Source organism: Eubalaena glacialis, chromosome 1, assembly GCF_028564815.1.
Source record: "Eubalaena glacialis isolate mEubGla1 chromosome 1, mEubGla1.1.hap2.+ XY, whole genome shotgun sequence".
Classification (NCBI taxonomy): Eukaryota; Metazoa; Chordata; class Mammalia; order Artiodactyla; family Balaenidae; genus Eubalaena; species Eubalaena glacialis.
The window spans coordinates 113,012,960-113,036,610 of NC_083716.1; the positions used below are offsets into that span (position 1 = coordinate 113,012,960).

General features: G+C 47.6%; 1 protein-coding gene across 3 annotated transcripts; it reads left to right on the forward strand.

Annotated features, from left to right (window-relative positions):
• Positions 1-878: 878 nt before the first annotated feature.
• AMMECR1L (AMMECR1 like) lies at positions 879-18,596 on the forward strand. 3 transcript variants are annotated; one of them, XR_009700184.1, is made up of 9 exons: positions 879-1,180; positions 2,701-2,810; positions 10,274-10,718; positions 12,771-12,881; positions 13,184-13,298; positions 13,969-14,059; positions 15,576-15,672; positions 16,738-16,874; positions 17,355-17,439. XR_009700184.1 is itself a non-coding variant. In XM_061183010.1 (8 exons), exons 3-8 carry the CDS (start codon positions 10,312-10,314, stop codon positions 17,464-17,466), a joined length of 933 nt encoding a protein of 310 aa, XP_061038993.1. In that variant the 5' UTR covers positions 879-1,180; positions 2,701-2,810; positions 10,274-10,311; the 3' UTR covers positions 17,467-18,596. The 3 variants fall into 3 exon arrangements, 2 of the variants coding, with proteins under 2 accessions (XP_061038993.1, XP_061038992.1); XM_061183010.1 differs by lacking the exon at positions 16,738-16,874 and having other exon boundaries at positions 17,355-18,596; XM_061183009.1 differs by lacking the exons at positions 879-1,180; positions 2,701-2,810; positions 16,738-16,874 and having other exon boundaries at positions 10,261-10,718; positions 17,355-18,596.
• The last annotated feature ends 5,055 nt before the right edge of the window (positions 18,597-23,651 follow it).

A 23,651-nucleotide genomic window follows, 5' to 3' on the forward strand; every position in this document is an offset into this window, starting at 1 on the left:
TTTTTAAAAACTGGGTTTTTTTTGTAGTGCTCTGTTTGAGGCTCTTGCTCTGCTATAGTGCTGAGAAATGTGTTTAGTCGACCTATTGAATTAAGCCTGTACTGTGGGTAATTCCACCTGAGTCGTCTCCAGGCTGGGGACGCACGGGGTCAAGTCAGAGACGTGGGCTCCTGGCACCACCCGTCCACGAGGAGGCTGGCCTGGAGGCCGAGCCTGGAACACCTCCCCGCGGGCCGGGCCGGAGCCAGTGGGTCAGCTGCATTTAAAGCTGGTCCGAGCTGCGCCTTCCTGGCTGCTTTCGAAGGCTGCGGCCCGGTCGGGGGAAGCGACGCGAGCGTGGGCGCTCGGGAAGAAAAGCCGTGAGCAGGTGAGTGTTGGGTCCTAGCGCGGGAGAGGGCGGAGCAGCGAGGCCGGGACACCCGGCTGGCGTCCCCAGCCGGCACCTGGGCCGCGTCGCGGACAATGCCGCCCTGCCGGCCGCACTACAACTCCCGGCGCGCTCTGCGCTCGCTCGCAGAAGCCAAGGCGGTCCGGCGTGCACTGCGCCGGCCGGCCTGACAGCTGGGCGCTCCGCTCGGCCCGCTCAGCGACCTGGGGGTGGGGTGGGGGGGAAAACCAGCCGGCCGGCCTCCTCTCGGTGCCTCACTGCCCGCCCCTCTTTATTCCAACTGCCGAGGACTCGGCCCGAAGACTGGGAAGCAGCCTCCTAAATACAATCCCGTAGAGTCGGCGCCAGCCAATAAAGTGCGCCGAGTCAGGCCACGTGACAGTAGCGGGGTGGTGCTCCGGTGGCTCCCTAATCTCTATGGTTTTGGCGACTCGCTAGAGGGCGTGTGGACCACTGGAGGACTCCCTACATTCTTCCTCCATTACCTCACTGCCTCCGGTGGCTGCTGGGATACCGGAAGACTCGGGTCCCGGCTCGGCTCAGTCCTCCAGCTGCCCCGGGGAATACCTTTAGCAGTTCTTTCCTACCGCTATCGCTGCCCCGCGGCTTCCTCCTCCGCCCGCCCCCCGCCGGCCTTCTTGGCCCCGCCCCGTCCGCGCCGCGCGTCTGGCCCGCCCGCGGCCCGCTTCTCTCGGGAGCCCCCACCCAGGTGCATGGCTCCATGAAGCAGGAGGAGGAGGCAGAGCGCGAGAGGTCCCGTCTGCCCCGGCTGCGTCTGGGCCAGGAGGAAAGGTGGGAAACTCGGTCCGCGCCGCTCCCTCCTCCCCCGTGCCCGCCGGGCCGGCCTCCCTCCAGCTGCCGCCGTGCGCGCCGGGCCTCCTCACCCCGGAGCGACCGGAGGGGCCGGGGAGCGGGTCCCCCCGGGTTCGGGGAGAGGGTCCCGGGACAGCGTTGGGGGGAGCTCCCGGGCGGCGGTGAAAGAAGGCGGCAGGCGGGGCCTGCGGGCCGCGTGTGCCCGCCGGGAGCAGGGGGGGTCAGGAGGCGTGCTGGGGAGGGGGGTGGGCGGGCGCCCCTGCCTCCGGGCCGCTAGGCGAGGCCGGGCGAGGCTCCAGCTCCTTTCTGCACTCCCTCCAGGAAGCAGTCTCGGGTCGTGTAAAGTTTGGTGGTCTCCGGCGCCGCCTGGCGGCCCTCGCCCCCAGTCCCACCGCCCCCTCCCCCGCCCGACGTCTGGATTCCACCCCCGCGGCTCGGCCCTCGCTGCCCTACCAGTCGCTGGGTCGTCCCACCACTACTCCCGGCGCCCCGCGCTCTCCTTCCACCCCCTTTTCCTTACCATTCACCTTTCTCTCTGCCTGTTTGGTCCCTCCCCGCTCTGGCCTCTCCTCTCCCCCCTGTATCTCGCTCTTTCCTTGCTGAACTCTCTTTTCACACGCATGCTTTCGCCTCTTCTTCTTCTCTTTCTTCCCAACCCCACCCTCATTCTGTCCTTCCTTATCCACCCAGAGCCCCCGTCTCCATCATCCCTCCACCTGACACTCTTGTGGGTTTTATGCCTCCCTCCTTCCCAGGCTGTGAGCTTTGCCCTTCATTCCTCGCCCTCCTGCATCCCCTGTCCTGATCTGAACTCCTCACTTTGCCACACTCCCTCACCCTTATCCCTCTGGGCCTATCCTCTTTCACTGCCCTCTCCTAGGATAGAGTGGGTGGGGCCTGGAGGCTCCTGTTTACATCTTTGGGAATAACTCACATCTCTACTTCTGGGGGGGGTGGGGAGAGTTGGTAAAGAAATTACGAAGAGATTTACGCCAGCCGAAGAGTACGATGGGTGACTCTTACCTACAGTTATCATCTCCACCTGGGATAACAAGATGGCCTGGCCTCAGGACCCTGGCATGCTGTCCAGTAATCCTTCAGCACCATCTTTGCAGAGGATTTGGGAATCTGTTTGTATTCTGAAACCAGTGGAGAACGTTGAAATGGTGTATCTTGGCCTGAGAACAAGTTTTGGTCTAAATTAGTGGTGGAGGAAGTTTTAATGTGTGTTTTATGTTCAGATTCAATAAAACCTTTGATCCTCCTCGTTCTCCCTTCTTGGTGACGGCACCAGGGATGAGGTGATTTTGTGCATGGGGCTGCCCTTGCTGCCTTGTATTTAGATTTTGAAATGTTTTGAATTAAAGAAAGCCTGTTCCTTCACTTTTTTTTTTTCTTTCTAGAAATTGCTCTGTTGAGTTGTAGTTTTTCAGAAACCATCTTTTACCTCGGCACTGCCTTGATTTTGTTCATTCACTGCACCTGCATTTCCATCTTAGGTACAGGAAGAAGGAATGGAATCGGAAGGAAGAAAATTCATTTCAGAGACAAAATAGCTCCCCTCCTCTGTTATAGCTGTTCCCCTGGCAATACAAACTTTCTGCTTTCAGTGAGTATTACCTTGGACATACTTAGACTAGAATTTTGTTGCTTTTGCTCCCTTTTTTCGTTTTAGGCCTGTGCTAGGACTTTAGGATGTAGGTTTACTTTGTTCACTTCTGTTATTCTGCTTCCATGAGGGTGTCCTAAAGCTGATGAACCCTTCCACTTGCTCTCTTTATATGTAAAGACAAGGTTATTTTCCATAATCCCATTAGAGTGACCTAGATGGTGGTGTAGTATTACACTTACCCTTTGTGTACATAAGGTCCACCTCCCACCCCTTCCCAAATTATGCATTTTTTAAAGACAAAGATCATAACTTGTAGGTTAATGCAGTTCCTGTCAAGGTCAGTTATTGGGTGTCTTCCACATGGGTATAATCTTCAGAGATTTTTGGAACATTTTGCCCTGAATCTGCTAGGGTGATACTGTTTTCTTAAAAATAATTAAAAGTCTACACGTAAACCAAGTTCTGGAAAAATTTTTATTACTGCTGCGTTCCCCTCACGTTTGTTAATAATGGTATGCAAACACTTGTAAGAGAGTTTTCCAGAGTGCTTCGCATCTTACTGGAGGCTCACAGCCACTCTGTGAGGAAAGCAGAGGACAAATATTTTCATTTTACAAATGAAAGAACCGAGGCCCAGAAGGATCTGGCACCCTGCCATAGCTCACATAGTAAAGGGAGGGGATCTAAAAAGAAAACAAAGCATTTGACTCCTTGTACTCAATGTTTTTCCTTAAGCTAAGTTGACATGAAGGTGTATGGTATTGTGTATTTTTCTAAATCTGTAAATTTTAAAAGCAATTGTATAGGTAGATTCGTTTTTCTCAGGGAAAATGTTCACACAGCAAATGTTTTGGATGTGTATGTGTGTATGATGGGCTTTCGTGTAGAAATGATTATTTGAAATGATGACCAGAATGTTTGCGGGTCTTGCATCTGACTGTTTCTTGGAATAGTTCCATAATAAGTAGGCCAGAATTATAGCTCAGGTGCCGTTTCACTGCTCAAATAATTATTAAATTGAATTTCAGTTCAACTCTGTGTCACAAAGGAAGCAGCAGCCTGTTCCCTTCTGCGTAAAGCTTGGTTTGAATAGACATCCGGACAGTAAATAATAACAGAAGAAAATGCAGAGACCCCTTTTTTCTTTGCTTTTTGCCTACCTTCCAAATCTATTTCCTTTGTTATAAGGTCATGCCCCCGCATAGGCTGTTCTGAGGCTTCAAAAGGTGACTATATTTTTTTTCCACCTCCAGGCTTTTCTAGATGTTTTAATCTGGTTATTGTTGGAAATCTAACTACTTTGACTCAGTAGTTCTGTTAGTACTCAATATATATCAAGATTTCTGTAATAACAGCATATTTAGCAAATTTAGTTTCTTTTTGGTGTATGGCTGCAAGCTTAAAAGAGGACCCTTGTAGAACAGAACTGTGCACAACTCTCAGCCCAATATTCCTTATATTTTTTGGCATCTCACAATGAAAAAAACAGTGGATGACTTATTAGAAGCACGGCTCTCCAAAGAGGAAAAGCATCAAGGTCATTAGAGTAATAACCCCATGTTAATAGTATGATCTTTTAATGTATTTACAAAACAGAAGTAGAGTCACGGATGTAGAATAAAAACTTATGGTTACCAGGGGAGAAGGGGGGGAGGGATAAATTGGGAGATAGGGATGGACATATACCCACTACTATATGTAAAACAGATAACTAGTAAGAACCTACTGTATAGCACAGGGAAGTCTACTCAATACTCTGTAATGACCTATATGGGAAAAGAATCTAAAAAAAAAAAAAAGAGTGGATATATGTATATGTATAACTGATTCACTTTGCTCTACATCTGAAACTAACATGATATTGTAAATCAACTATACTCCAATAAAAATTTTTAAAAAATAATATCTTTGAGCCTACATGGTAGTTCTTAATAGAATTTTATTATGAGGACATTTATCCCTCTAGAAACTGTAAGAACTCAGACCTATGTTATTTATATAACCAACCCTACTTTTATCGGTAAAGGTAGTCCTAATATTAGTAGTAGCAGATGCTTTAATAAATAGTAGTTCTGTGCCAGAGAACTGCTAGATGCTTTTCATGTCTTAGTGAATTGCTCACAACTAACCCTCTGTGGTAGCAGGAGCCCAGGTCCACAGAGACGTGACAGCCTGCCTGAGTTTGTACCTGGTAAGTCAGATTTGGGATTTGAGCCTAGACAGTAACCCCAAAGCCTGGGCTGTGTCCTCTGAAGATGGGAGCTGCTCTGGGAAGGCACCAGCTTGTTGATTTCAGTGGACTTAGGAGCCTTGGAAGGGACCCCCAGCAAGGGAGGAAGGCCCTCCTGCCCAGCCAGCCACGTCTGTCAGGGTGTCCTCACGTCCTCCCCTCAGTACTGGTCTCCACACCTTGTTTATGTTTATAACATCAGCAATTTATGAGACATCATTTGTATTAACTCCTTTTTTTAAAATTTTTATTGGAGTATAGTTGTGTATTAACCCCTGAAATCGTAAATTGCCCTCCAGACAAATAATGCTCCCTTGGGTAGCTCTTAAAGCGCCCCATCTTTCAAAAAGAAAAGAAAATTCTTTTCAAGTGCAGTTTAGAAACTAGGTGTGTCCTTTGGAAGGAAAGCCTTGAGCAACCTACGGTTAACAGCACCCGCGGCCAAGTCTAGGACTGACCAGTTACTGTGTTTTAGCCAAGAAGACAGCTACCACCATAAACCAAACCAAGAAGTTAATGTAGGGGATATTTGACGTGTTTTTTAGAATGAATTGTCCACGTTGGCTCTCCGTCTTGCTATGAATTAAACCATTCCTTGGTTTGGGCTGAGTAGAGTTGACGTTGTGTTTTGCTTTTTTTTTGTTTTTGTTTTTGTTTTGTTTTTGGCCGCACCGCGAGGCTTGCAGGATCTTAGGACCCCAGCCAGGGATCGAACCCAGGCCCCAGCAGTGATAGCGCCGGGTCCTAACCACTGGACCGCCAGGGAATTCCCTGAGTTGACATTGTTGATAATAATAGATACTTGTATTTTGGTCACTTTCAGCTTCTGACACACTCAACAATCAGCACCTTACAGTGAAACAAGAGTATCTAAAGGTCAGGTTGTGCCATAAAGATTCTTTTTATTAGAAAGGCTAGCTTAAATGGAATCGCTGGGGGATCTGTAGGTAAGATTGTTGGTATGTGCACCCTGTGCAAGGCACGTGTTAGGTGTTGCGAAAGAAAACACGCAAATGCGGCTTGGCCTCTGAGACTAAAGGTGCTGGTGAGTTCATTGCTGGCTGGAATTTAAGTGGCTTTGTAGGCCACTCGGCCCAGATCAACAATGCCCTGCTCAGCTTTCCAACAGAGGGGGCCGGAGAGGTGCCTTTGCTGTGCACCCTCGTGAAGGCCAGGACCCCTTGAGTACTGCGTGTCAGGTAAAGGGTGTGGTGGCTTTTTCAACACTGAGAGCAACTTTACTTCATTTGACACTTGCTAGGTTAGGCGGTCTTAAGAGGTAAAACAGTGATTCCTGTTATTTCCTCCAGCTTTTTGTGGAAGTATGGGTATTGTCTCCATCTGGTGGAAATCCAGTTTTAACTAGTTCTTTCTCATTGTTCGTTCTGAAGTGGACAGACAGTAGGAAAATGACATCACTACCGTTGGCCCTTAAAGTGGCCCTTGAGTTTAGCTTTGAAAGAGTAACCAACTGAAGGCTCCGAAGGGTCTTAGTGATATATGTGTTTACAGAGCAAGGGTTTTTGCCTGATTCCAATTACTTCAGATGAACCAGCTTGACGGGAGTAACATTTATTTACTCCTACTATGATCAGTATACCATTGCTGGTAGTTTTTATGAGGTTTGGGGGAAGAGTGAGAACAGATGCACACAGTCCTAGAAGAGGTAGAATATGCCATTGGGGTATTTGTTTTTAGCTGGTCGGACAGCAGGTTAGTCTGTTGTATTGAAATGCTATTATTCTGAGGGATCTCACACTGTGCCCTCAGAAGCCGAGCGGTTGGAGAAATGAATGTGTCTTTGGTCATTGTAGGACAGTCCCGGGAGCCGAGCCTGGGACACTTAGTTGTGGTGAGATGCCCACTTTGTTGGAGTGGGGTTAGAAGAGTCTCACTTTAAAGAGAAACTTGATGAAATTGATAGGTTGAGGTTGATATGGTAAGTGAAAGTACTCACTACCAGCACCTTCACAGTCTTTCCTGTTATTCACTTAACATTTGCTTGACGCTGACAGATAGGTAAAATATTGGCCCCTTTAAAAACAAACCTTAAAAATTCAGTAGGAGGTGGGGAGATGGAGTAAGTAGGCTGCAGATGAAATAAGATTGGCCCTTTGTTGAAAATTGTTAAAGCTGGGTATTGGGTTCATTACACTAATTTACTTTGTATATGTTTGAAATTTTCTATAGATTTAAATTTATGGAACAAATTTTTAAAGAAATGCCTTCTAATATATTTTTGAGGCAGAAAGTCTCTAACTCTGCCTTTGGTCACTAATTGAGAGTATCGGTTGAATTGTTTGCTTAGTGGCCTCAAGAGAAAGCTCTGGCCTAGGGAACCACAAGATATGGGTGGGTTCTACTGATTACAAATCATATTTGGGGGGGGGGATTGTTAAATGTATTCTCTTGGTGTCGGTTGTGATCATGACCCACTGCAGATCGGTGGTTGTACGTGATGTGTAGGCAGAACCTGCCTGGGCTCGAGCTCACCTGCCTTGGTTCGAAAATCCCTTCTATTGCTCTGTTGTGGGATGTTTCACAGTCAGGTAGCTGATAGCACCTGCAGAGAAACACCTGAGTTGCCACTATCTCATGACATTTCGCCCTTCCTTCAGATGTGCTTTGGTGTAAGGAAAATGAGGAAAGATTTCTTTTTTTAACCTATTTTATCCCTCCTCTTTGCCTCTTTGAATTTTGGGACTCTCTAGAGGCAGAGCCTCAGGGCCCTGTTGGTGCTGTTAAAACTCTAGCTCTCGAGAGATGGTCCCTCTGCTTCATTCAACACGTGTCCTAAATCCCTTGCACACAGTTATGCACAAGGTGGAAAGTCAGGTAAGAGCTCAGAGGCCAGTGCCATCCCTTGTGGAGTCAAGGGACAATGGCAGGGGTACTGACGATTGTCAGGGGGATGGTGGAGATACTGGCTTTGGGCTTAGGTTTTGGTTTTTTTTTTCCCTGCTCCATTTTTGTTGGCAAGATTTTGCAAGCTATTCTTTTAGTTTTTAGTATACCCTTGATTCTTTTTTTTTTTTTTTTTTTTTTAAATCATGCCCTTAGGAAAGGGACTGAATCCAATGGATATTATTGGCAGGCCTCATTCTTCTTTGTGGCTTGGTGGGAAGACCCAGGCTTCGGAGTCTTACAGATGGATTGTGGTCCAAATCCTGACTCTGCCACTTAGCGGCAGCCTGGCTTCGGGCAGATTATCTTGCTTGTTAAACCTAAGTATCCTCCTTTGTAAAATGACGGTAATGTTGTCCTCCTTGCTGAGTGGTTTTGAGGATTCAGTGAAATCCTGTTTAAAGAGCACCTGTTCGATGCTCTAAGCCCTGAGTGCCCAGCGAAGTCCTGGCCTTCCGGGAGTTTCCATCCTGGTGGGAGCAGATGATAAGCCCAGATGATAAGAGCAGCTGACTTTATGCCAGACGCTGTATGGAAGCAGCTGACACACATTAAACTCAGTTCTCCCAACAGCCCCATGAGGCACGTGCTCTTGTTATTCCCAGTTTGAGGGAACTGAGGCAGAGAGAGGTTAATCCTGGAGGAATCAGGATTTGAGCCCAGGCCATTTGGCTCTGGAGGCGGCATTTTTAACCGAGATCTTCTGCTCCCTTTCTTAACAGTCCGAACGAGGCAGTGATATCCGTGCTCAGAAACAGTCTAGTCGTTGGAGACAGTCTAGTCGTTGGAGGTTTTACTGCATCAAGTGCATGAGGCTTTCTCGAAAAGAAGCCCCTGTTTCAGGCCAGACATTGAAGCAGGCAAGCTGTTATTCCTCTGCTAGAGACAACTTTCATCTTCCGAAGAACTGTCTTAGATACAAAAATGTGTGTTTGTTAGGGATCAGCATATATCAAGAACATAAGCGATATTTGTGAAATTTTTGTATCTCATTCAACCTAAAGTGGCAGGTTGTTTTTGTAGAAATTACGGCATTGCAAACGGGTACGTGCATATCTGATTGGATGTAAAAGGTTGTAGAATTTACAATCAAAATACTATACAGTAGAGCAGTGCCTAAAAGGCAATTGTGTGCTACGTGTTCAAACCACAGGGAAAATTTTGGGTAGGAATTATATATATTTTTTGAGTGGGAGGGCTACAGCTAACAGGTAATGACTTGAGGAAAAACAAAGTGTACTTTTCTCAAGTCAGCAGAATTTTACAAACTTTGGTATTATCGACATTGAAATAACTAGGCTCTCTTTGCCTGAGCCTGCTGATTACAGACACAGACAGCAGAAAGGATCTTGGTCATGTTATAGCTATATATCTTTACCTTAGGCTTTTTAAGAAAAAGAATTTAGTGGAAAGAGATTCCTTCCTCTCCTTAATCAGTTGGGGCTCTTCGGTTTCCTGGGCCATCTGATGCCACATTTTGTTAAGCTGATGGCTTTGCATCTGTCTGCCTTGCTACGACAGGGCAGAAATGGCTACCTCACAAAAGGGCTGTGAAGCTTGGGTCATTTGTGTGAAGAAAGGTTTCTGCTAGGTTGTAGCTTTTTTTGAATGGGGTCTTGACAGGACAGACGTGTAGAACTTGGAGTGAGTTCAGAGGAGAGCCAAAGAAAATGAGTGAGGCTGTGCAGGACAGCTGTGAGGACGGAAAGGTGGGAGGGGAGCCCGGCGTCAGAAAGCGCGCTCTCGTCAGAGCAGCTGCTGCCTTTCATCTTCACAGAGGTCCGGGGCTAAAATTACACAGATAAACTGAGGTTAGTGATGAGGAAACTGCGGAAGGGATGTGGTTAACAAGGAGAAGCATGGAAGTTCCTCTGGGTTCTTTAAAAATAGGGTGGTTCACTTTGGAGCCTCTAAAAAGGTAGAGAGAGCATCCTGATGAGGAGCCTGGCAGGTCAAGTGCAGCCTTGCAGTCGGCCTGGAAACGTCCCCATTCAGCTGCACGCTGGCTGCCACCCCACCCTTCTTTCTGCCCAGGGAGTCCGGGGCAAGAGGGAGCTGCCTGTGGCCTGCCTCCGTCCGTGGTGACGATAACCTTCATGGAAAATGGAAAATAGCTCCCCCTGAGGAAGGGGTTAGGCGCCTTCGGTCTGGAACTCAGGGTCTCTTCTAGCCCACTGGTCTGCCACCCTTTGCGACCAATGTGACCTGGGCAGGAAAGAATTTGATGGCTCCTACCCTCTGCATGGAGACCCTTTCTCTTTGAATTTTGTGTTCTCCTTGCAGCTAACCATTTGAGTTAATGCTTGCATGTTCTCTTCTGGGTTAGGGTTCCGCAGCATTCCAGACCTCAAGCACCGGTTCAGGATGGGAAAAAGACGCTGCGTCCCCCCACTGGAGCCCAAGCTGGCAGCAGGCTGTTGTGGGGTTAAGAAGCCTAAGCTGTCTGCAGGTGGGACGCACGGTCACGGGAGCCAGTCCACAGCCGTCCCCGGCTCCAGTGCGGGGCCTCTTCAGAACCACCAGCATGTGGACGGCGGCAATGGTCGCGAGAACGTGTCGGACTTGACTCTGGGACCTGGAAACCCTCCCATCACACGGATGAACCCCGCATCGGGAGCGCTGAGCCCTCTCCCCCGGCCCAATGGAACTGCCAACGTCACCAAGAACCTGGTGGTGACCGCAGAGATGTGCTGCTACTGCTTCGACGTCCTCTACTGTCACCTGTACGGCTTCCCACAGCCGCGCCTCCCTAGGTTCACCAATGACCCCTAGTGAGTAAAGCGGCCGTGCATCGGGGGCGGTGAGGAAGGCGTGAAGCCTCTGTCGGGGGCATTCTCTTGAGAGAGTCTGCTACTTACAAAAAGCTTAACGTGATCTGGGCAAAGCTTGATGGGGATAGGATGCTGAGAAATGTGCAGCCAACGTCTGGAATGCTCACTGGGCTCAGTAGTGGAAGGGTACTAGGCTGTGCTTGCAGGACTGGTTGGCTTGTCAAAGTAATGTTCCGGGAATCAGGAGGGTTTCGTTCTTGGTCTTCTGTTGGTTCAAATGGCAGTGGGTAGGTCATCTACCCTCTCACGTGGAGAAGTCACACCATCACACCATTGTGGACCCGAGCACCGTTGAAGCCCAAGTGACCTGCCAGTGTCTGGGTGCCAGGTGGGAGACTAGGAGCTCATTTAGTGGGAGCTGAGATGCTCCTCACAGGGGTCCCCTCACTTGGTTCACTGTCAGTCCCATGGGGCTGCTGGCACCCCACCAGGAATGTCAGAATTTGCTTTACTGTTTTTAGTTCACGACTCTCTTATTTGTCCCAGGTCCCCTCGAGGTGTCAATGACTTTAATAAGGAATATGTGTAAAGGGGAAAGTCAAGTGAAGATGCTCATGCCAATGCTTTCTTTCTCAATTGGAAGCAGCTTTGAGGTGGCTTTAAAGAGCACTGCTGCTTTTTTATTTTTATTTTTTTAGGAGATGCTTTTAGAGCATTCACTGACTGATCATCATTCCTCGACTGTTAATGCCATACTGAGGCGGTGCATAGCCCCACTGGGCAGGGAATGGAGGAGTATGAAGAAAAAGTCCTTGCTCTCGGAAGACTTGAGTTGGCAGATCACACACAGAAGCTAAATAGTGTTCACACACCGTCTGGGCAGAGGTGGAGAGGAAGTTACTCCTGTGATTGTGTCAGAGGAGAAGAAATGCAGAGAAAAATGTGCTCACTCTTTAGGGAAGTATTGCCGTGCGATACCGTGAACAGAAAAATCCTGACTGAGTCGGTGGAGAGTCTAAGCCTTGATCTGAGTGGGATCAGATGTGTCCCTTGCAGGAGAGGGACATGGGTTTGGAAGAGTAGGTGGTGGCCGCAGCATTGTTGGGTGTAGAGACAGTGGAATTCTTGAAGGGTTTTTGAGCAGGTTTTGGAACATTAACTTTGGCTGGTGGTGTTCAAGTGTTTTACTGGAAGGAAAAGATGGGTAGGTGGGAGATCCTGCTTTGTAATAATGATCAAAGTTAGATAACTTAAAACATTTAAGTTGCTTTTGAGAAGTGTTATTAACTCAAGAATCAAAGAGGTAAGGGCATAGGAATATGGAGGAATTTCAGGAAGAGGGGACAGCCCTGTAACCTCTGCCTAAACCATCTGTCAGCGTCGATCGGATGTAGCCTAATGCAGCATGACTTGGGCCTAGAAAGTGGTTAACTTCTGCTAAGAATAAGCTTTTTATTTTATCTTAGCGGCGCCACTTGGCTTGTGGGATCCTCGTTTCCCCAGCAGGGATCGAACCCGAGCCCTCGGCAGTGAAAGCGCCGAGTCCTGACCCCTGGACTGCCGGGGAAGTCCCCAAGAATAAGCTTTCTTGAGGAGACTTTTTCTTTTTTTCTGGAATTTACGAGCAGGAGAGGCAGAAGTAATGATGGGCACGATGCGGGGTTGAGCGGAGAAGGTGTGCAGGCCCCGTGTGTCTTCGTGAAGGTGGAACTGGGAGCGTAGACACATGAAAAGAGAGTAAACAAGAGGAGAAAGACATGGAGAACTAGAAGAAGAAAGAAAGAGTTGAGTCCCGGGCAGAGGAAGAAGAAAACGGCACGTCCACGTGGTGCTAGAGTGGAGTGAGGCTGTGAGCAGGGGCCTTTCTTCTCGTGCCTCGCGGCGATTTCCTCTCCATTTACGCCCTGGGGCCGCGCGGCTCCGAGAGGGCAGAGAGGGCAGAGCCCGTCAGACAGCCCGTGTCAGAACACCATCTTTGAGGGGAAGAACAGACGAACAGGGCTAGAGCCGAGGTTTTCTTCTTCCCTGACTGACGTGTGCTTGCTCTTTCAGCCCGCTCTTTGTGACGTGGAAGACAGGGCGGGACAAGCGGCTTCGTGGCTGCATTGGGACCTTCTCAGCCATGAATCTTCATTCAGGACTCAGGGAATACACGCTAACCAGGTAATGGCGACCGCACGTAAGACTGGTAGATTACTGGCCAAAGTGGAAAAGGACTGCCTGCCTCTTCTGAGTGGTGAGGTCCGAGCGTTCTCTTTCGGATAAGCAGGAAGGGTAGGGCGCTCCTCTGGAGAGCCACTTACCAGTCCGAGTGCGGGCAGTCAGCGGCATCAGGTTGTTCTCAGCATGTGCGGGCTGATGGATAGTGGATGTTCTCTGCGGCGCTCAAGAGCCGTCAGCGTCCGGCACGTGATGTCGGCTCCCGGCTCCGGAGCAGCCTCACTTATGTTTTCTGTCCTCTCCAGTGCACTTAAGGACAGCCGGTTCCCCCCCCTGACCCGAGAGGAGCTGCCTAAACTTTTCTGCTCTGTCTCCCTCCTTACTAACTTTGAGGATGCCAGTGATTACCTGGACTGGGAGGTGAGAACAGCCGCATTTGGAACTCTGCATCTCTCGTTGCATTTGGGTTCGGGTTAGTACATGGTAATGTATCTCCTTCATTGAGCGAGGGTATGAGAATGTGAAAGCTGAGTTTGGAAGGAATTGTAGGCAACTTGGGTGACAGAAGAGGTGCTACGGTATTAGAAGTAAGAAGAAATGGGAAGCCTTTCTTCTCCCGTTCTTCCCAGTCTACTCTGTTCCACATCCTTTTCCCATGTCTAATAAGAAATAGGAATGGGGATAAAGGAGAACATTCCTGATTCTTCGTGGTAAGCCCTTGAATAAAAGTTGTTATCCGGAGCCATGTGTGAAGAGTCAGGAACCCATATCAAAACCCTGTGGCATGTTCTTTGAATGGAGTAGATTAAAGGTGGAATATTCAAGATCTTTGGATGAACTGCTGAGAGAATTTATTTCTGTAGCCTCCGTACTCTCAGAGAGGTGGCTGCACGTAGACTCTCACTTTCCCTAAAGCAGCAGTTTCTTTGGCTTCCATGCTTGAGAGAGAGAGTAAGTCATGAAAGGCAAGAGCCTCCCCTTTTCTCAGCCCTGGGTCAAGCTGGTCAGGGGGCAGTGTCGATTTATATGAGGATAATTGAAGTTCCGCTAGAGTGAGTAAATGCCATTTACTGGTTGTGTGTTTTTGTAGGTTGGGGTCCATGGGATTCGAATTGAATTCATCAATGAAAAAGGCGTCAAACGTACAGCCACATATTTACCTGAGGTTGCAAAGGAACAAGGTGAGTTGGAGACATGGAATTTCCGTGAATGATACTGTTCACAGTGTTGCCAAGTAACGGGCAGGAGAGTGGAGTGTGCTGCCTTGCAGCCTAACTGTAACTGAGAATGAGTGCCTTTCTTCCTCTCCCCGTATCTATCAAGTTCTGAAAGAATGAGAGACTCCCCAAAAGATGTAGGAGCTGGGAAGAGAAGAGGGGTAAAGACTTCCTGTGCCCAGCTGCTCGTTTCACGTACTTTCAGTGAGTAGTAGTATTTCTTGGCCCCCAAAACTGCAGTGGTTAATTGTAGGAAAATTCCAGCAATCAACTTGGTCATATTATGGAGTTCATTGTAAAGGTAGGTTGCCCGTATTAGTGGGTTTTGACCTTTTGGTCGTGAGTTACTACACAGTGTTATAATTGGAAGAATGCAGAACATAATCTCTCCTGTTTTTTTAAAGAACTCAGTAGGTACTTAGTTCTTACAGTGGGACATGAAAGGTAGGAAGTGGGTTGGGCAGGTTTTCTCTTTCAAAGCATAGTTAGAAGAATACCTTAAAACGCTGCTTGTGCAGTCTGGTGTATGACCCAGTTTTCTTTCTTTCTTTCTTGGAGCTGGTCTGTTTTTTGAAAATAATATGTATTTGTTAGGTGTGAACCTGGAATAGAGAAGAATATCCTGTTCAGTATATCAGTGAACTAATTATGTGGAGAGGGCTTGCCTTGTTGGTTCCCATCGTGGTTGTGTTTAAACTTTTTCAAAATCAGTGAGGATATGGCATAAAAAGGAGGAAGCCTTTTAACCACTTCATTGAGATCATAAATCTGGCATTTCTGTCCAAGGAGGCACACCAGGAGTTATTTCCTAATAGTGAGATGTGATGATAATATAGGTAAATAATCAAGCACTTTTGCCATTTGAAAACTGGTTGGGAAAATTTAAAAAATCAAGGCACCTACTGCAATAATTTAGGGGGTTCTCTTTGGTTTTCAATTTGATATATTTGGTTATATCTGTTGAAAATGTTTCAAGAACAACACAGCAGTAGATGTGTGAACACCTTCCCATCCTTCCTAAAGGAATAGTTTCCTTCCTGCTGTCAAGTCTCTGTAGTAGAAAACGACTCCTAGAAATCATCGAAACGAAGGACGGTCAAACGAAGGAATACAAGCGCAGAGTATGAATTCTCTCTTCTCCCAGAACAGCCCTGGTTACAGCACTAGGCCAACAGGCTGGTCTACGCTGGGACCATGTTTGTTCCTAGATAGTTATACTGGGATCATGTCTGACAGGAAAGACTCAGAAGCAGTGGGCCTGGGGACAGCCGTTAGTGACGTGTGTTGGGCGTCATCTCACATCTCGGATTCTGCTTGGACTGCCAGTGGGGCAGACGGGGCTCCAGGGGCGTGGGGCAGTGCCCAGGCTTGCTCTGCTCGCAGCAGACCTGGCTCCTTCTGTCCTGTCACTGTGGTGTTAGAGCACAGCCCATTCTTGTGTCACCGTGCGCTGACCTCAGTGTGCCTGCCTTCTCCTCAGACTGGGATCAGATCCAGACGATAGACTCCTTGCTCAGGAAAGGTGGCTTTAAGGCTCCAATTACCAGTGAATTCAGAAAAACCATCAAACTCACCAGGTAAGCCACTGTCTTATTTTCCTTGTCATTTTAATTCAGTTGGGGTTGGATGGAGGATACTTTTGACAGACAGGGGAAGAGAAAAATTTTCTCTGTTAATGTCTCTAAACCAAAGAAGTATGGGTGAGGTTGAAGCTCCGAGGAAGCAGTGGCAGCAAAGGCAGAGGCTCCCCAGCATCCTGGGCGTGTCCACGGCTAAGCTGCTAGCACAGTGGGAGCAGAGTAGCCGCTGAGCAGGTCGTGGGTGTGTTTGTCAGACCCACTTGCTGGGAGGCTGAGCGGGAAGGCTGAAGGCAGGAGAAAAAGCTCTCAGTACAGAAGTCCAGGGTCAGTTGAAGTCATCACATGTAGTCAGGTGGCCTGTTGATGGAATAGTTCCAAGGAAACGCCTCTGCCTGTTTGGGGCTAATACTTCTATGGGGAGGCTGCCTAGTGTAGGAAAATACGCATGGGCTGGACTCTGAATCCCAGCTCCACCACTTGCTAGCTGTGTGACCTGGGCCAGTTTTTCCACCTCTCTGAGCAGAAAAAACAAATTTCCTGTCCGTAAGAGGTGAATGATAATGCCTTGGGGTTGTTTCAGGGTGTGGTAAGGTCACGTATGCAGCAGATCTAGTCCAGGGCCAGGCCACATTGTAGGTGGTCGGTAGATGTCAGTCCTCTCCCCATCCCTACTGAAGTCGGAAACACTGAAAGGTTTAGCTTCTGTGGGGTTTCTGTGGACCTCTGTCGGCCTGTTCATCTGTAAAATGCTGAATAATCAATATCGTAACCTCACAGGTCTATTTGGAAGATAACCCCGTGTCTTTGAAATGCTTTGGATTCCAAAAAAAAGAAAAATCTTCAAATACAAAGCATTATTATTATCATTATTATTATAATTTATTTGAACAGCCATTTCCCTGTCAAAATTCAGGAATAATCACCTTGCAGTGGAGGAGTGATTACAGTGGGAAAGAGATGGCTCTGGGTAAGGATTGTCACACCCAGCTCCTGTGGTCTGTAGTAGGCTCCATAGGTTTGTAACACCCCATGCTTCGCATCCTGACTCATGGCTCTTTCCAGAGCAAGGCCAAAGTGCTATGAATTCTGTTCTGATGACCCTGTGATATGATATGGCATATTCATCTGGAAAGTGAGACCCATCCTCTATAGCCCCAGGATCTTTTAACCTGCTTCGTCAGAATTTGACCCAGAATTAGGTATCTGTGCCCCTTTTAGTTTATAAATAACTTGTTTGTTGCTTTTCTGCAAGTTGAGGTTGCACTTCTGTCAAATTTATCACATTTTAACCTGAAAGTAGATATGCATTGTACACTGGGCATTGGTGCAGCCATCTTCCAGTCTGCTACCCATGTAATTTGACCTTGAAATTCTTCATCCAGACCCTAGTAGCAGATGGCTTAAGAGCAGCCTGGTGATAAGCATATGAAGTGATTAAAGGTGGGATGTGCAGAAAACAGATTCTCAGGGGTGAATTGTGATTGTGCTTTTTCATCTTGTTCATTTGTAATAACAACACTGTTTTCTTGTGCTGTCTTTCATTTTCTGTAAGTAAGATTGCTCTCGGTCTTCCGTTTTATTCTTTCAAACTGTGGAATAAGCTTTTGGTTTTCTCTGCTGCGTGACTGCAGAATGAAGTGTTTGGGGTTCCTGAGACCCTTTCCTGTCTCCTTACACAGGTACCGAAGTGAGAAGGTGACAGTCAGCTATGCAGAATATATTGCTTCTCGACAGCACTGTTTCCAGAATGGCGCTCTCCATGCCCCGCCCCTCTACAATCATTACTCCTGACACGCGGCTGCATGACCAGTCCCACCCCCCCGTGGCCACCAGTGGCTATGACATCATCGGAGCAGATGCCTCCTCCTCCTGGTCCAGTTACTTTTATTACTGCACCATTTTATGATGCTAGCTTCCGTTGCCAAGTCTGCCTCCAGCCGACTGAGGGGGGCGGGGTTACATCGAATGAAACAGAACTTGAGGGGCCCAAGCCTTATCTCAGCCTTTCCTCAGTATGGGGTTCCGTTGGATTGGGGCTCCTCCATGACTAGTGAGAATTCCGTGTGGGTTCAGAAGACCTTGGCTGCAGGTGCCGCTGGCGATTTGCTGCCTGTGTGTTGGCCACTCAGTGGAAGCTGGAATTGATGGTCCATGAAGGCTTAGCCCACACACACCCCTGCAGCCTCCCCAGAGCAAGTAGGTGTATTCCCCTGGCAGTCTGGGCAACGGAGACCAGCAAGAAACGTTTTTAGGTTGTTTTAAATTCCTTTTTTTAAACTTCCAGTGTATTGCATACCACGAGTTGATCTCAACCTCCATGCTTCGTAAGTGGACGCCATGTTAGGGTCGAACGTGGGCACCATGAGTCCTTTGCGGCTCCTGGACAGAGACCCACCTCAAGATCGGAAGCCCTTTGGATGGCGCTGCAGATCTCATTGCTCAGTTAGCCTCAAAGGTTTTAACTCTCATCCCACTCTCAGTTGGATTTTCTGGCACTCCTCCTGCATTGAGTCTCCTGGTACTGAACAGGGCGCTGTGGTGCAGCCTGCAGGGGAATGGACCGGCATGCCCGCGGGAGGTCCTGACGGCATCGCTGCGAGCAGTGTCGAGGGAGAGGCCTCTTCCTTACCACCCGGCTACCTCACTCCTCTACTGGTGGCAGTGCCTATAGCGGGATCTAGGTTCTCAGAGGGCAGAGGTGTTCACACAAGCACTTGGGTTGGGCTCTAGAAGGGCACGTCGGCATAGGAGAGAATCCAGGGTCTCTAAGCTGTTTTTCTGTTCAGGCAAACATCCTGAGAGACCTGTAAGCAGAGGAGTTCCTTTTTCTGGTTTGCCTGTAGAAGTGGGAAAACTGTTGCTCTTCCAGTCCTTACAGGACTTTAGAACAAAGCTGTGTCATTAAACAAGGTGAATCTTTATCTTGCCTAACATGCCGGGAATCTTCACCCCACCATGGCAGAGTTCCAAATAGCTCATTTTATTCTAGGTCATTCATACTTTTCATGTGGCATATTTCCCTTTCTCGTTGTTGCTGATTCCAAATACCTGTCAGCAAGTTTCTCCTCCCTCTTGCCTATTCTTCACTCATGTGGTGGCAAAGTTCATAGAAGTTGGGGACTTGCAAGACGCTTTGAAAACATGGTCACAGAAGCACTGCTGAAATGATTCACAGGAAGAGGTGGCCAGTTGGAAGAAAGGACCCTATGGGTGATACACTGGTTTTCAACAACGTGTTTAGAGAACTCTTGACGCGGATTGGGTGTCAACCCAGTGAACACAATGTTTTGATTTAATTTATTTTTAATGTTTATGTGGTAGTGGTGTGGCTTTCCAAAATGGGCAGATGTTCAAGTCAAAGGGTCTTTGGAGTTTTCTTCTGCCAGGAACGGGGGAGGGGGAGCAGGGGCACAGTCTAAGGAACGACACACGTGCTCTTCTAGGCGTGGCTGTCTCGTTTCTTGAAGAGACGGGTGAGGGTGAGCAGGTGAGGTCGGCACCGTCCTCTGCTGTGGGCGAGGGTGTGGAACGGGCAAGGGGAGCGCCGGCTGACATCCGGATGCGCGGGCTGGGCTCCTGCACGCCGCCGCCTTCCCTCGCGGTGTTCGTGAAAACAGGCTTCCGAAGAGGAAGGGATTGTTTCGTGATTTCCTGCTGCTGAGAATAATAAATGTCTTGTTGCAAATAAATGTGACGGCAGTTACTCTTAGGTGCCATGGATCGATGTCAGGGTGGTCAGCAGCTCTGGACTAAACCGCCCACCTCCAATTTGTACAACAGTATTGATACATAGGGCTACACTCATTCCTGTTCAAGTCTTCTATGTTGAAAGTTGTGTTTAATTTCTAAAGTTTAAAAAAAGCAAAAAAAAATGGTGCTAAACTTTCACCCCTGAGCACGCTCAGTGAGACTGGTCATGCAAGCATCTTCAGTGCCATGCTCTTTCAAGCCTATTTTTTCTCGTAGAAATGTTGCCCTGTTTGTCTTCCCCAACGTCTAGTATGTTTTTTATTTTATTGAGGGTGGGGTAGGATACCTGCCATTTAAGAAAATGAACAGAAAATTTAAAAACCCAGGAAATGGGGGGGGAAAAAATCAGTGCACAAGAATCGGGCTCCTGAAGCCCAGCACCACACTGACGAGGGCTCCGTGGGCTCTCTTCACTTTCTGGAGTGAAGAAGCCCGACTCCCTGCACATTCCCTCACGCCCCCATCCACGTCCAGCAGTGGAGATGCTCGAGGTCCTCTTGCCTTGGCGAGGGGACTCGGGAGTCGACCGAGGAAAACTTTGGCCCCGTGAGGCATGGCACTCTCAGTGTCTGTCCCGAATGGGGCCTAGTCAGGAAGTGGTCTGGAAGTACACGGTCAAGGTCACCTCCTGAAGATGTGTGGCAGGTGGCTCTCAGGAAAAATACCAAGTCTGGATCATCCACGTGGCAGCTTTGCGTAGGGAGATGACAGCTCCGAACTGGAACTGACCTGCCTTCCACGTGCTTGACCACAGCAGTGATGAGGGCGGCCAGTCACGGAGTGGGAGTGGTGGGTTTAAAGAGAAGGGAAGGTTTTCTGCTCGGTGTTTCCTTTGTCCCTGGGCTGCTCAAGCTGAACAGTAACCACTGCTCTCAAGGAACCAGCCCACCTTGGCTGCTTTGGTTCGGAGTTCGTTTCCTCCCTAGCTGTGAGTGCCTTTTGGTCTGGAAGGTTGGCTTGTCTCATAATACCCACAGCTAGGACATTCTCTCTGTAATTTCGAATTGTCCTTGTTCTCCATTAACTAAAAGAGAATGTCTGCTCACCAGAGTTCGTCGGTGTTGGATTGTTTCCACTGTGAGGTTCTTAAACTTTTTCGCTTCATGATATTAAAGCAACTCATGTTAGAGACCCTTTCAACATGAAAGGTTTGTAGTTGCGACATTACATATATTTTATTGTTTATAATAAATATCATCTGTACAAAAGTCCTGGGTGTTAATTTTAATATTTGCACAAGATCTGTTTTCCATGACATGTTAACACCTAAAATTTCACTAACTGTTAATGTTATTTTCTATTGAGATTCTGGAGCCTAGGGAGCTATTTGTTCTTTTTGTTTATTTTCATTCTTACTTCCCTGAAGCAAGAGACTTTGTATGGCCTTCAGTGCAAAGACTTTAGACCAATTCTTTGTATTACACTTGGTTGCCTCTTGGCTATATAACTTCTGAGTGCAAATCATTGAACTCTTTAACAAAGTATTGTAGAGAATAAATCATAATGGGTAAAAATTGTTCTTTGTCTTGCCTCTTTTTTTTTGAATAGTAGTAATAGTCATTTTATTGTTATTATTTTAGTCATTTTATTTTTATTTTTTTAAATTTTATTTATTTATTTATTTATTTATTTTGGCTGCGTTGGGTTGCTGCGTGAGGGCTTTTCTCTAGTTGCGGCACGTGGGCTTCTCATTGCGGTGGCTTCTCCCGTTGTGGAGCACAGGCTCCAGGAGCGTGGGCCTCAGCACTTGTGGCACACGGGCTCCAGAGCGCAGGCTCAGTAGTTGTGGCGCACGGGCTTAGTTGCTCCGCGGCACGTGGGATCCCCCCGGACCAGGGCTGGAACCCGTGTCCCCTGCATTGGCAGGCAGACTCCCAACCACTGTGCCACCAGGGAAGCCCCTAGTCATTTTATTTTTAAAGACAGCCAACCAGATCATATTTATTCAGCCTGCATGTTTTTGTGTGGTGTTCAGGATACCCAATAACCTTGCACTTTTATTTTTTGTGGTTGGTAGTAACGCCACTGGTTTATTAGAGCCAACTTTTCTGAACTAAGGTTTGTGAACCCTTTAAAATTTGGATTTTTCTAGAAAGAAGGTTCACAGTTCTCATTAGGTTCTCCAGTGAAACTGACCTTGCCCAGAAAGCTACAACCTGAACTCGGGGGTGGGGGGGATGCTCAAATTTAAGATGTCATTTGGTGAGGTTAATTAACCCAAACAAAGACCCTGGGACGTTGGTGTGGTCTGACCTAAAGGTAAATGTTTCTTGCTTTTGGATGGCCCAGAAAGGATGAGGCGTGTTTGGAGAGAATGGCAAGGAATAATTTTTCAAACCTTACAAACATTCATATGCTGATATTGTTAGTCTTTGGTTTAAATTTTTATTTGCAAGGATGTAAAATTTTTTTTTAACATACCCAGTTCTGAAGCCCTTACAACTTGGCCACAGGTATACGCTGTCAGGGTTAGATGATAATTTTGGAAATAGATCACAGCAACTGGTTAAACACAGACTTTGGTAATAACTCTGGGGTGTGTGAGAGGAATTCTGTTCCTTCAAGAGCAATTATAGTTCTAGAGATACGTATTCCGTATTTGCAGTTAAACAGCATGGAATTCCATATTGTTTGTTTTTGGTGGTGGTAAAATATATATAACACAAAATTTGCCATTTTAAACTCATTCTGTTGTCTGAAACGTGAACTAAGCCATGTGGTCAGATATCGGTGGTTCTTGTGAGACTGAGGGTGGAGGAAGTGCTCTAACGCTGCTTCCAGATCAATCTAGGGTCTGTGACCTTGGCTTGAATATCTGCCTTTGAAAGGCACTCGCTGGGCTGGTTGAAGAACTTGACCCTGAGCCAATACAGTACAAAGAACCATAGTAGCTCTTGAGGAGCATAATGACCTCTTCCTCTGTATCCTTCCATATCCCTCATACCCCTTCCCACCTTCTGTCTTTTATGATGGAAAATAAGTCCAGATCTTGCATCAGCTACTCTTAGTGAGCTCCTTTTGGGGACAGCTCTAGGACTGATTCATCTTTTTAACCTCAGGGCTTTGCACTTAAGTATTTATGATGGTTTTCCTGAATGAAAATGTGGACAAACCAACCTATGAAACATCACTATGTATTATTTGTTATTCTCCTTTCTTCTCTCTTCACCTGTTGACTTCTCTCCTGCTGTGTGTGTTGGGTATCCGGCTAGCCCTGGGGGCAGCCCATGGTAAGTCCAGTAAGTAGTAGTTGCTCTGTAAAGCCCTGTTGGATGGACAGATGAGAGAAAGAGGCCTACGCTGAGTTCAGGACCATTTCCCACACCCAGCTGCTGCATGTCCCCAGACTCCTCGGGACATCGGTCCACAGCTGTAATGAACTGTGTGGGAAAGCCCTTCAAGGCGGTAGTAAGCTCTAACGATACTATATAACCTGCCATTAATTCACCGGATACATTTCTTCTGGAAATACAGATACAAGGCAAATTAACTTTGTGAAAATTATATCTATAAATCAAAGGAATACAGGTACATATTCTCATCTGGTAATATCCTCATTCATTTTCTGTTAACAGAGCTCACATGATACCTAAACGTGGCTCACTCCTGAGCCAAGCAGTGCACTGTGGTTATTTCCTTCATTGTACAGCCATCTGTTTTCTCTCAAGCTGGAAACTTTTTCATTTGCTTACTTATCTTTTTTAAAATTAATTAATTAATTTATTTATTTTTGGCTGCATTGGGTCTTCGTTGCTGCCGGCGGGCTTCTCGCTGCGGTGGCTTCTCTTCTTGCGGAGCACGGGTTCTAGGCACGCAGGCTTCAGTAGTTGAGGCACGCGGGCTCAGTAGTTGTGGCTCATGGCCTCTAGAGGGCAGGCTCAGTAGTTGTGGCGCACGGGCTTAGTTGCTCCGCGGCATGTGGGATCTTCCCGGACCAAGGATCCCAGGGATTGAACCCGTGTGCCCTGCATTGTCAGGCGGATTCTTAACCACTGCGCCACCAGGAAAGCCCCTGCTTACTTTTCTAAGTATCATCCAAATGTTCCAACAGGCCTCTCAATATCACTATCCACATGTTGAGAAGTATTGGAAAAAATCCACTACAAATCAAACATTTTAAATGCTTAAGGCATTGTAAGAAATTACATTGTATGTTTTCGGAGTCACCTACCCAGCTTCCCATCAACGACAGTTCCTTGGGTCGGTCAGCGCGTTCCTGCATCTCA